This window comes from Nerophis lumbriciformis, linkage group LG01, assembly GCF_033978685.3.
Source record: "Nerophis lumbriciformis linkage group LG01, RoL_Nlum_v2.1, whole genome shotgun sequence".
Taxonomy (NCBI): domain Eukaryota; kingdom Metazoa; phylum Chordata; class Actinopteri; order Syngnathiformes; family Syngnathidae; genus Nerophis; species Nerophis lumbriciformis.
Genome location: NC_084548.2, coordinates 74,624,604 through 74,639,953, shown reverse-complemented (window position 1 = coordinate 74,639,953; position 15,350 = coordinate 74,624,604). Strand labels below are relative to the sequence as shown.

The window sequence follows — 15,350 nt, the reverse complement described above, 5'->3', positions numbered from 1 at the left end:
CGTCTTCAGTAATGCGGACGCTGTATCGATCCGTTGTGGTGAAGAAGGAGCTGAGCCGGAAGGCAAAGCTCTCGATTTACCGGTCGATCTACGTTCCCATCCTCACCTATGGTCATGAGCTTTGGGTCATGACCGAAAGGACAAGATCACGGGTACAAGCGGCCCAAATGAGTTTCCTCCGCCGGGTGGCGGGGCTCTCCCTTAGAGATAGGGTGAGAAGCTCTGTCATCCGGGGGGAGCTCAAAGTAAAGCCGCTGCTCCTCCACATGGAGAGGAGCCAGATGAGGTGGTTCGGGCATCTGGTCAGGATGCCACCCGAACGCCTCCCTAGGGAGGTGTTTAGGGCACGTCCGACCGGTAGGAGGCCGCAGGGAAGACCCAGGACACGTTGGGAAGACTATGTCTCCCGGCTGGCCTGGGAACGCCTCGGGGTCCCACAGGAAGAGCTGGACGAAGTGGCTGGGGAGAGGGAAGTCTGGGCTTCCCTGCTTAGGCTGCTGCCCCCGCGACCCGACCTCGGATAAGCGGAAGAAGATGGATGGATGGATGGATGGCTTTTGTTAAGTCCATGAATACTGCGGCCGCACATTCTTTACCATCTATTGCATTGGTCATTTCCTCTGTTATTTTGGTTAGTGCTATTGATGTTGAGATATTTGCTCGGAATCCATATTGGTTCTCCACAAGCGTCCCACTTTTGTTAATAAATAAATCTAATCGACTATTGAATAATTTTTCCGAGATTTTGGAGAATTGTGGAAGTAATGAAACTGGTGTGTAGTTAGTAAACTGGTGTACGTCTCCATTCTTATAAATTGGTACGACTTTTGCAATTTTCATTATATCAGGGAATTTACCGGTTAAAAATGATACATTGGTGATATATGTCAGAGGTTCTGAAATGTCTTGTATAACCTTTTTTATCGTTACCATATCTATTCCATGACAGTCGGTTGAGGTCTTGGATTTACAATTTTTTGCAATTTTGATTATTTCTTCTTTTGTTACACTTTTAAGAAACATGGAATTGGGATTTCTGTCTATGAGCTCACTCAAGGCCTCAACTGACCCATCATCTGCATTTGGAATGCTTTGATCCAGATTTTTTCCGATATTAACAAAATAATCATTGAAACGTTCAGCTATTTGGTTCATATTGTCATTTTTTGTATTTCCATCTAGCTACTTGGTATCGGATCGATACCTAAATGTGTGGTATCATCCAAAACTAATGTCAAGTATCAAAGAAGAGAAGAATACGTGATTATTACATTTTAACAGAAGTGTAGATAGAACATGTTCAAACAGAAAATAAGCAGATATTAACAGTAAATGAACAAGTAGATGAATAATCCATTTTATACAGCTTGTCCTTTATAATGTGTACAAAATAATAGGTGTATAAATGACACAATATGTTACTGCATAGACTAATTAGGAGTCTTTGTTTGTTTACTTACTACTAAAAGACAAGTTGTCTATTTTATTGAAGGACTAAATGACAATAATAAACATATGTTTCATCTACACTAACATTTGTTGTTACAATAAAGACAATAATGAAATTTTTTGTGGTTCCCTATATTAAGAAAAGTATCGAAATACATTTTGGTACCAGTACCGGTACCAAACTATTGGTATCGAGACAACCCTAGACAATATCCAAACAACCTTCCCTAGTCATGGTGCAAAAAAAAAAGCAAAATGCAAAATTGTGGATATGTGTGAACATTGTGGATATTATGAAACATTTTTACAGTTTGTCCTTTATAATGTGTACAAAATAATAGGTGTATAAATGACACAATATGTTACTGCATAGACTAATTAGGAGTCTTTGTTTGTTTACTTACTACTAAAAGACAAGTTGTCTAGTATGTTCACTATTTTATTGAAGGACTAAATGACAATAATAAACATATGTTTCATCTACACTAACATTTGTTGTAACAATAAAGACAATAATGACATTTTTGGTGGTCCCCTTTATTTAGAAAAGTATCGAAAATACATTTTGGTACCGGTACCAAAATATTGGTATGGAGACAACCCTATGATTGCTCACAGTGAAACTCGTTATGTTTAAAAACGCCACCAATGTCCCCCAACTAATCATCCATCCATTAGTCAATATTTATTCAACAATCATGCGGAATCCATCCATTGCTCTTTGTGCAACTCGCCATGTCTGGGAAAGCCCTCAAACAATTCAAATAGTCAAGAGTCCGCCAAGTTATGCGTACGGAAATGTGACAGTAGGTTAAATCCATTGCTCTGTGTGCAACTTGTCATGTCTAGAAACTCTTCAAACTACCAATCTACTTGTCAATATTTATTTGATGATAGTTTTACTAATCGTGCGCTGAACCCATCCATTTCTCTTTGTGCGACTCGCCATGTCTGGAAACGCTGGAAACAATTGAAAGTAGTCGCCTGCTAGTCGATAGTCCCCCAAAAATATGTGTACAAAAATGTGAAAGTATGGTCAAATCCATTGCTCTTCATGCAACTCGTCACGTCTGGAAACCCTTCAAACTTTCCATCTATTTGTCGAAATTGATTTGATAATACTTGATTATTTTTTTTTTACCTAAATGTGAAAAGTGCTAATCGTATGCTGAATCGATCCATTGCTCGCTGTGCAACTAACCATGTCTGTAAACGCATCCAACCATTCAAACAAACCAACTATTAGGCAATATTCACTTATTAATGTTGAATCCATCAAAACAATACAAACTACTACCGTACCCAATAATACCCCTAAATATGTCTACCAAAATGGGACATCTATTGTTCTTGGTGCAACTCGCCATGTCTGGAAACCTTTCAAACGATCCAGAGTTTTATTTTTAATCCAAATGTGAACGGTACTAATTGCTCGTCATGCCACTAGTCATGTCTGGAAGGATCCTTCAATAATCCTTCATGCGTGGCTCTCATTGGAATAATTTATTGACAATATTCATTTCATTGAATAATACAATGAACTGCCATTGAATGCATTGCTCTTTGTGCGATTGGTAATGTCTGGCAAACCTTCAAAGAAACTCTTAACCAGTCAATATTTATTGAATAATACATTTAACGCAACTTGCACGCTAACCAATCAATTGGTCGTCGTGCAACTGGCTTTGTCTGAAACTTCAAACCCTCGGAAAAGAGGGTGTTGTCGATATCTATTGAATAATACATTTGACAAAGGCTGCTTGCTAATGATCGGATGTCCAATCGTTTGCTTTTGTTACAAATCCTCGAACAAAAAGAATGTTTCTACTTGACTCTACTTGGAACATGCTCCCTGACCACCTGAGGGCACCACAGACTGGAATGCGTAAAAAACATTCTTTTAAAAAAAAATATTTTTTTTTAGATATATGTGTGCTAGTTCTATTTATTATTTTATTTATTTTACTTGTTGGAGTTAGCTATTTGTGGTTCTAGCGTTGTTGTTTTTTTTAAAAGCACTGTAGCACTTTGAGGTTGTTTGTTCAATGTAAAGTGTTTTTACAAATAAAATATATTATTATTATTATTATTATTATTGTCAATATTTAACAAAACATGCATGCTACTAATAATTGTTAAATCACTTCTCTTTACAGGCGTGTCCCAGTACAACTTTTTCACTTCTACTAATATTGGAGCCTTGAGTATTGGTGATATTGATCTGATATCAGCAATCATGCCTACTTATTTGGTCATGTGGACTTCTTATGCCCCTACTCTTCAGTTGCATGGTGACACACCCGCCACCATCCACTGACACACCCTCCACCATCCACTGACACACCCTCCACCCTCCACTGACACACCCTCCACCATCTACTGACACACCCTTCGCCATCAACTGACACACCCTCCACCATCCACTGACACACCAACCACTGACACACCCTCCACCATCCACTGACACACCCTCCACCATCCACTGACACACCATCCACTGACACAGCCTCCACCATCCACTGACACACCCTCCACCATCCACTGACACACTCTCCACCATCCACTGACACACCTTCCCCCATCCAATGACACACCCTCCACCATCTACTGACACACCCTTCGCCATCAACTGACACACCCTCCACCATCCACTGACACACCAACCACTGACACACCCTCCACCATCCACTGACACACCCTCCACCATCCACTGACACACCATCCACTGACACAGCCTCCACCATCCACTGACACACCCTCCACCATCCACTGACACACTCTCCACCATCCACTGACACACCTTCCCCCATCCACTACACACCCTCCACTGACACACCATCCACTGACACACCATCCACTGACACACCCTCCACCATCTACTGACACACCTTCCACCATCCACTGACACACCATCCACTGACACATTCTCCACCATCCACTGACACACCATCCACCATCCACTGACACACCCTCCACCATCCACTGACACACCCTCCACCATCCACTGACACATTATCCACTGACACACCCTCCACCATCCACTGACACACCCTCCCTCCACCATCCACTGACACACCCTCCACCATCCACTGACACACCCTCCTCCACCATCCACTGACACACCCTCCACCATCCACTGACACACCATCCACTGACACACTATCCACTGACACACCCTCCACTGACACACCCTCCACCCTCCACCATCCACTGACACACCCTCCACCCTCCACTCTCCACCATCCACTGACACACCCTCCACCATCCACTGACACACCATCCACTGACACATTATCCACTGACACACCCTCCACCATCCACTGACACACCCTCCACCATCCACTGACACACCCTCCACCATCCACTGACACACCCTCCACCATCCACTGACACACCCTCCTCCACCATCCACTGACACACCATCCACTGACACACTATCCACTGACACACCCTCCACCATCCACTGACACACCATCCACTGACACACTATCCACTGACACACCCTCCACCATCCACTGACACACCCTCCACCCTCCACTCTCCACCATCCACTGACACACCCTCCCTCCACCATCCACTGACACACTATCCACTGACACACCCTCCACCATCCACTGACACACCCTCCACCCTCCACTCTCCACCATCCACTGACACACCCTCCCTCCACCATCCACTGACACACCATCCACTGACACACCCTCCACTGACACACCCTCCACCCTCCACCATCCACCATGGTCTACCATGTTTACCTTTTGGAAAGGACCAGACTAAACTGGAAGACTTTGTGTGCTTTTTGCAGAAGATGAATTCCCACACTGCTTTCCTTCCTTGACATGAACATCACATCTCACATCTCAAACTTGACATTCCTAAAAGTCTCTTTTCATGTCAAAAGATGACATCATCATCATCATCATCATCATCCTCACTTCCTGCTGCTTGTAACTTTCCTAACACGTCAAGGATTATTTCCACGCTGGAAAAGGTTGGTATCTTCTTCAGCCAGGTGGTGTGTACCACTTCATCTTGCCACATCTTCCTCCTCTCCTCCTCCTCCTCCTCTTCCTCCATCCAGCCAATCGTCTTAATTAAAAAAGCGTCCCCAGGACGGCGACTCAAAGGCAATTTGTAGCGATTCCCCCAACGCCAGGATGGTGATTACACGTTTATGCTGACCAGCGACTTAATCTTCCATTAGAGGCCCTCTTGACCCCCATCATGCACGCCCCCCGACACGCCTCTCAGACTCCAACATCCACACGGATGCCGATACAAAGCAGCAAATGATGGTGTTGATATCGTCACTTACGTTGACCGACTCTTTGCCGGCGTACTTGATTCGGATCCTGGGCTCCTGGACCACGTCCAGGTTGGTGCCGGTCACCATCAGGGGGGTGTGGCCACTGGAGAAAGCCAAAAACAGACGACAGGTCGATACCACAATAATCACACCAAGGGTCCTGATAATGATATCATATTACAGCATTTATATCACACTTATATCATATATAAATTCTCTTATATCACACTTATATCATATATAAATTCTCTTATATCACATTTATATCATATATAAATGATCTTATATCACACTTATATATAAATTCTCTTATATCACACTTATATCATATATAAATTAACTTATATCACACTTAAATCATATATAAATTCTCTTATATCACACTTATATCATATATAAATTAACTTATATCACACTTAAATCATATATAAATTCTCTTATATCACACTTATATCATATATAAATTCTCTTATATCAAACTTATATCATATATAAATTATCTTATATCACACTTATATCATATATAAATTCTCTTATATCACACTTATATCATATATAAATTCTCTTATATCACACTTATATCATATATAAATTAACTTATATCACACTGAAATCATATATAAATTCTCTTATATCACACTTATATCATATATAAATGATCTTATATCACACTTATGTCATATATAAATGATCTTATATCACACTTATATCATATATAAATGATCTTATATCACACTTATATCATATATAAATTCTCTTATATCACACTTATATCATATATACATTCTCTTATATCACACTTATATCATATATAAATTCTCTTATATCACATTTATATCATATATAAATGATCTTATATCACACTTATATATAAATTCTCTTATATCACACTTATATCATATATAAATTAACTTATATCACACTTAAATCATATATAAATTCTCTTATATCACACTTATATCATATATAAATGATCTTATATCACACTTATGTCATATATAAATGATCTTATATCACACTTATATCATATATACATTCTCTTATATCACACTTATATCATATATAAATTCTCTTATATCAAACTTATATCATATATAAATTATCTTATATCACACTTATATCATATATAAATTCTCTTATATCACACTTATATCATATATAAATTAACTTATATCACACTGAAATCATATATAAATTCTCTTATATCACACTTATATCATATATAAATGATCTTATATCACACTTATGTCATATATAAATGATCTTATATCACACTTATATCATATATAAATTCTCTTATATCACACTTATATCATATATAAATTCTCTTATATCACACTTATATCATATATACATTCTCTTATATCACACTTATATCATATATAAATTCTCTTATATCACATTTATATCATATATAAATGATCTTATATCACACTTATATATAAATTCTCTTATATCACACTTACATCATATATAAATTAACTTATATCACACTTAAATCATATATAAATTCTCTTATATCACACTTATATCATATATAAATGATCTTATATCACACTTATGTCATATATAAATGATCTTATATCACACTTATATCATATATAAATTCTCTTATATCACACTTATATCATATATAAATTCTCTTATATCACACTTAATCATATATAAATTCTCTTATATCACACTTATATCATATATACATTCTCTTATATCACACTTATATCATCTATAAATTATCTTATTTCACACTTACATCATATATAAATTATTTTATATCACACTTATATCATTTATAAATTCTCTTATTTCACACTTATATCATATATAAATTCTCTTATATCACACTTATATCATATATAAATTCTCTTATATCACACTTATATCATATATAAATTCTCTTATATCACACTTATATCATATATAAATTCTCTTATATCACACTTATATCATATATAAATGATCTTATATCACACTTATATCATATATAAATTCTCTTATATCACACTTATATCATATATACATTCTCTTATATCACACTTATATCATATATAAATTCTCTTATATCACACTTATATCATATATAAATGATCTTATATCACACTTATATCATATATAAATTATCTTATATCACACTTATATATAAATTCTCTTAAATCACACTTATATCATATATAAATTCTCTTATATCACACTTAATCATATATAAATTCTCTTATATCACACTTATATCATATATACATTCTCTTATATCACACTTATATCATCTATAAATTATCTTATTTCACACTTACATCATATATTAATTATTTTATATCACACTTATATCATTTATAAATTCTCTTATTTCACACTTATATCATATATGCATTCTCTTATATCACATTTATATCATATATACATTCTCTTATATAACACTTATATCATATATAAATTCTCTTATATCAAACTTATATCATATATAAATTCTCTTATATCACACTTATATCATATATAAATTCTCTTATATCACACTTATATCATATATAAATTCTCTTATATCACACTTATATCATATATAAATGATCTTATATCACACTTATATCATATATAAATGATCTTATATCACACTTATATCATATATACATTCTCTTATATCACACTTATATCATATATAAATTCTCTTATATCGCACTTACATCTTAAATAAATTGTATTATATCACACTTATATCATATATAAATTCTCTTATATCACACTTACATCTTATATAAATTCTCTTATATCACACTTATATCATGTATAAATTCTCTTATATCACACTTATATATACATTCTCTTATATCACACATATATCATATATAAACTCTTATATCACACTTATATATACATTCTCTTATATCACACTTATATCATATATAAATTATCTTATATCACACTAATATCATATATAAATTATCTTGTATCACACTTATATATAAATTCTTGTATTTCACACTTATATCATATATAAATTCTCTTATATCACACTTATATCATATATAAATTCTCTTATTTCACACTTACATCATATATAAATTCTCTTATATCACACTTACATCTTATATAAATTCTCTTATATCACACTTATATCATATATACATTCTCTTATATCACACGTATATCATATATAAATTCTCTTATATCACACTTACATCTTATATAAATTCTCTTATATCACACTTATATCATATATAAATTCTCTTATATCACACGTATATCATATATAAATTCTCTTATATCACACTTATATCATGTATAAATTCTCTTATATCACACTTATATATAAATTATCTTATATCACACATATATCATATATAAATTCTCTTATATCACACTTATATCATCTATAAATTCTCTTATATCACACTTATATATAAATTATTTTATATCACACATATATCATATATAAATTCTCTTATATCACACTTATATATAAATTATCTTATATCACACTTATATATAAATTCTCTTATATCACACTTATATATAAATGATCTTATATCACACTTATATCATATATACATTCTCTTATATCACACTTATATCATATATAAATTCTCTTATATCGCACTTACATCTTAAATAAATTGTCTTATATCACACTTATATCATATATAAATTCTCTTATATCACACTTACATCTTATATAAATTCTCTTATATCACACTTATATCATGTATAAATTCTCTTATATCACACTTATATATACATTCTCTTATATCACACATATATCATATATAAACTCTTATATCACACTTATATATACATTCTCTTATATCACACTTATATCATATATAAATTATCTTATATCACACTAATATCATATATAAATTATCTTGTATCACACTTATATATAAATTCTTGTATTTCACACTTATATCATATATACATTCTCTTATATCACACGTATATCATATATAAATTCTCTTATATCACACTTACATCTTATATAAATTCTCTTATATCACACTTATATCATATATAAATTCTCTTATATCACACGTATATCATATATAAATTCTCTTATATCACACTTATATCATGTATAAATTCTCTTATATCACACTTATATATAAATTATCTTATATCACACATATATCATATATAAATTCTCTTATATCACACTTATATCATCTATAAATTCTCTTATATCACACTTATATATAAATTATTTTATATCACACATATATCATATATAAATTCTCTTATATCACACTTATATATAAATTATCTTATATCACACTTATATATAAATTCTCTTATATCACACTTATATATAAATGATCTTATATCACACTTAAATCATATATAAATTCTCTTATATCACACTTATATCATATATAAATTCTCTTATATCAAACTTATATCATATATAAATTATCTTATATCACACTTATATCATATATAAATTCTCTTATATCACACTTATATCATATATAAATTCTCTTATATCACACTTATATCATATATAAATTAACTTATATCACACTGAAATCATATATAAATTCTCTTATATCACACTTATATCATATATAAATGATCTTATATCACACTTATGTCATATATAAATGATCTTATATCACACTTATATCATATATAAATGATCTTATATCACACTTATATCATATATAAATTCTCTTATATCACACTTATATCATATATACATTCTCTTATATCACACTTATATCATATATAAATTCTCTTATATCACATTTATATCATATATAAATGATCTTATATCACACTTATACATAAATTCTCTTATATCACACTTATATCATATATAAATTAACTTATATCACACTTAAATCATATATAAATTCTCTTATATCACACTTATATCATATATAAATGATCTTATATCACACTTATGTCATATATAAATGATCTTATATCACACTTATATCATATATACATTCTCTTATATCACACTTATATCATATATAAATTCTCTTATATCAAACTTATATCATATATAAATTATCTTATATCACACTTATATCATATATAAATTCTCTTATATCACACTTATATCATATATAAATTAACTTATATCACACTGAAATCATATATAAATTCTCTTATATCACACTTATATCATATATAAATGATCTTATATCACACTTATGTCATATATAAATGATCTTATATCACACTTATATCATATATAAATTCTCTTATATCACACTTATATCATATATAAATTCTCTTATATCACACTTATATCATATATACATTCTCTTATATCACACTTATATCATATATAAATTCTCTTATATCACATTTATATCATATATAAATGATCTTATATCACACTTATATATAAATTCTCTTATATCACACTTACATCATATATAAATTAACTTATATCACACTTAAATCATATATAAATTCTCTTATATCACACTTATATCATATATAAATGATCTTATATCACACTTATGTCATATATAAATGATCTTATATCACACTTATATCATATATAAATTCTCTTATATCACACTTATATCATATATAAATTCTCTTATATCACACTTAATCATATATAAATTCTCTTATATCACACTTATATCATATATACATTCTCTTATATCACACTTATATCATCTATAAATTATCTTATTTCACACTTACATCATATATAAATTATTTTATATCACACTTATATCATTTATAAATTCTCTTATTTCACACTTATATCATATATAAATTCTCTTATATCACACTTATATCATATATAAATTCTCTTATATCACACTTATATCATATATAAATTCTCTTATATCACACTTATATCATATATAAATTCTCTTATATCACACTTATATCATATATAAATGATCTTATATCACACTTATATCATATATAAATTCTCTTATATCACACTTATATCATATATACATTCTCTTATATCACACTTATATCATATATAAATTCTCTTATATCACACTTATATCATATATAAATGATCTTATATCACACTTATATCATATATAAATTATCTTATATCACACTTATATATAAATTCTCTTAAATCACACTTATATCATATATAAATTCTCTTATATCACACTTAATCATATATAAATTCTCTTATATCACACTTATATCATATATACATTCTCTTATATCACACTTATATCATCTATAAATTATCTTATTTCACACTTACATCATATATTAATTATTTTATATCACACTTATATCATTTATAAATTCTCTTATTTCACACTTATATCATATATGCATTCTCTTATATCACATTTATATCATATATACATTCTCTTATATAACACTTATATCATATATAAATTCTCTTATATCAAACTTATATCATATATAAATTCTCTTATATCACACTTATATCATATATAAATTCTCTTATATCACACTTATATCATATATAAATTCTCTTATATCACACTTATATCATATATAAATGATCTTATATCACACTTATATCATATATAAATGATCTTATATCACACTTATATCATATATACATTCTCTTATATCACACTTATATCATATATAAATTCTCTTATATCGCACTTACATCTTAAATAAATTGTCTTATATCACACTTATATCATATATAAATTCTCTTATATCACACTTACATCTTATATAAATTCTCTTATATCACACTTATATCATGTATAAATTCTCTTATATCACACTTATATATACATTCTCTTATATCACACATATATCATATATAAACTCTTATATCACACTTATATATACATTCTCTTATATCACACTTATATCATATATAAATTATCTTATATCACACTAATATCATATATAAATTATCTTGTATCACACTTATATATAAATTCTTGTATTTCACACTTATATCATATATAAATTCTCTTATATCACACTTATATCATATATAAATTCTCTTATTTCACACTTACATCATATATAAATTCTCTTATATCACACTTACATCTTATATAAATTCTCTTATATCACACTTATATCATATATAAATTCTCTTATATCACACGTATATCATATATAAATTCTCTTATATCACACTTATATCATGTATAAATTCTCTTATATCACACTTATATATACATTATCTTATATCACACATATATCATATATAAATTCTCTTATATCACACTTATATCATCTATAAATTCTCTTATATCACACTTATATATAAATTATTTTATATCACACATATATCATATATAAATTCTCTTATATCACACTTATATATAAATTATCTTATATCACACTTATATATAAATTCTCTTATATCACACTTATATATAAATGATATTATATCACACTTATATCATATATAAATGATCTTATATCACACTTATATCATATATAAATTATCTTATATCACACTTATATATAAATTATTTTATATCACACTTATATGATATATACATTCTCTTATATCACACTTACATCATATATAAATTCTCTTATATCACACTTATATCATGTATAAATTATATTAAATCACACTTATATCATGTATAAATTCTCTTATATCACACTTATATCATATATAAATTCTCTTATATCACACTTATATTATATATAAATTCTCTTATATCACACTTATATCATATATAATGTCTCTTATATCACGCTTATATCATATATAAATTCTCTTATATCACACTTATATCATATATAAATTCTCTTATATCACACTTATATCATATATAAAGTCTCTTATATCACACTTATATCATATATAAATTCTCTTATATCGCACTTATATCATATATAAATTCTCTTATATCATATATAAATTCTCTTATATCACACTTATATCATATATAAATTCTCTTATATCATATATAAATGATCTTATATCACATTTATATCTTTTTCCTTATTATCATTTATTATCTGGTGAGGTCTTCAGCTGAAAACAAGGATGCTAATAGATTCCAGCGCTGGACTTTAGCGTGATTTCTCACTACATTGAGGAGAGAACACATTGATTTTCTCCTTTTAATTAGCGGAGCATCTATCTGAGCTCCATCTCATCTCCGCCCGTGGAAGGAGGAAAGTATCGACCGGCGCCCGCTAACGGCAGAACTTCCCAGCGGCGACTTGATGGGAACCGGAATGAAGGGATGTGAACAGTCGGGCGTGTTCGGGACTTTACCTGGCGATGCTCCAGTCGGGGTCGATGCGCACCACGGTGGGGTCGTCGATGTACTCGAAGGTGAGGCTCTCTCGGATTAGGGCCAGGTCCACGCTCACGCTGGTACGGACCGGGCCGATCCCGGACAGGGACGGCGCCGAGCAGCACACGATTTCTGTCATGGTTCGACTGCAAGCACACGGAAAGGATCATGACGACGATACTTTGCTTCATAATTGTGCTGACTCCTTGCTGCTTGTTTTGTTTAATAAATAGTTTGGTGCTTAAACCTGACACTGTCTTTACAGTGACATGAATGAGGGAAAAAAAGGTCAGTATCTAATGAAGCAAAGGATAAAAAAAAGTAGTATAAAGTAGTGTTGCGTTTGGACCAGTTGTTCCTCCCAGGGAATTCAAGTCACAAGTCGCTCCCAAGCTTTTTACGACACTTAAAGCTGAGTAGAAAAACCACCATAGACAGAATAGGTATTTTGTAATATATTTGCAAAGCTTTGCATATATACATTGAGACCAGTCCAGCATAGAACATTCAATCGCGCCGCCAAGATGGCCTGACCCCTTGAAGATAAGAGAAAGGAGTATCTCTCTTTCTTACATTCCTCACTCAAGGTTAAGCACGCAGTATTTGCAGACAACCAAAAGACCACAATTGGAAGAAAAACACCAGCTGTTTTGTAATATGATTATGAAATAAAAGAAGTAACACTTAAATTCGGGATATATGTAAATATCTGCCTCCGACAGTAGCCATAGAGAAAAAATGTGTAGGATATAATGTATGTGACCACCCTCAATTCTCCTGGTCCTGCCTGCTCCCAGCTCATTACCAGTAGTCATTATCCCGCTACACCTCGTTAAGAACAGCAACCTCACGCTGTACGGCAGTCAAGACTACAGCGCGGATGTCCCAGAATAGACGGCCACGTAGGAGGAGGGCATGCCAGTGGAAGGAAAGAGGAGTGTGCGAAGAAGAAAGAGCAGGTTTCAATTAACAATGAACACATGAAGATGTCCACGGGAGTGTTGGCGCTATTATTAGCCAGAGCATGTTGTAGTGCAGATTATTTAGGCTTAACTCGGATCCAAAGGGTGAAAAAAAGCGCTTCCAAAAAACAATTTATTGTAGTCAGTGATGTGTCGTCAAGCAAGACCTTCTTTACAAGAAATCATCATCATAATTAAATATAAAAGTCATTTTTAATTGATTTTCCCTAAATATCTAAAAGTATTCGTATTCTCTTCATGTTTAGCTTAGACTTTTTATCCAATCAGAATTCAGCGAGCTTATGTTGCCATGCTGTACCTAATCTGCCCAATGCGGGCGTCCGTGCACTGTAAGTGAGCGGGCACATAGGGTTGATAGATCATTGCCATAGCCAATCAGATCACCAGTTGTTGACAGTAGCCTATCTAGGTAGCCTGGTG

At 31.5% G+C, this 15,350-nt stretch overlaps 1 protein-coding gene across 1 annotated transcript in view; it reads right to left on the bottom strand.

Moving 5' to 3' along the window:
- The window catches only part of plxna2 (plexin A2), a 665,104-nt gene that overhangs the window by 150,803 nt on the left and 498,951 nt on the right, over nucleotides 1–15,350 (bottom strand). The window contains exons 16-17 of the mRNA XM_061925716.2: nucleotides 13,926–14,093; nucleotides 5,765–5,858 (exon numbers count right to left, since the gene is read on the bottom strand). Of these exons, the coding sequence (XP_061781700.2) occupies nucleotides 5,765–5,858; nucleotides 13,926–14,093 (262 nt within the window). The remainder of the gene's footprint in view (nucleotides 1–5,764; nucleotides 5,859–13,925; nucleotides 14,094–15,350) is intronic.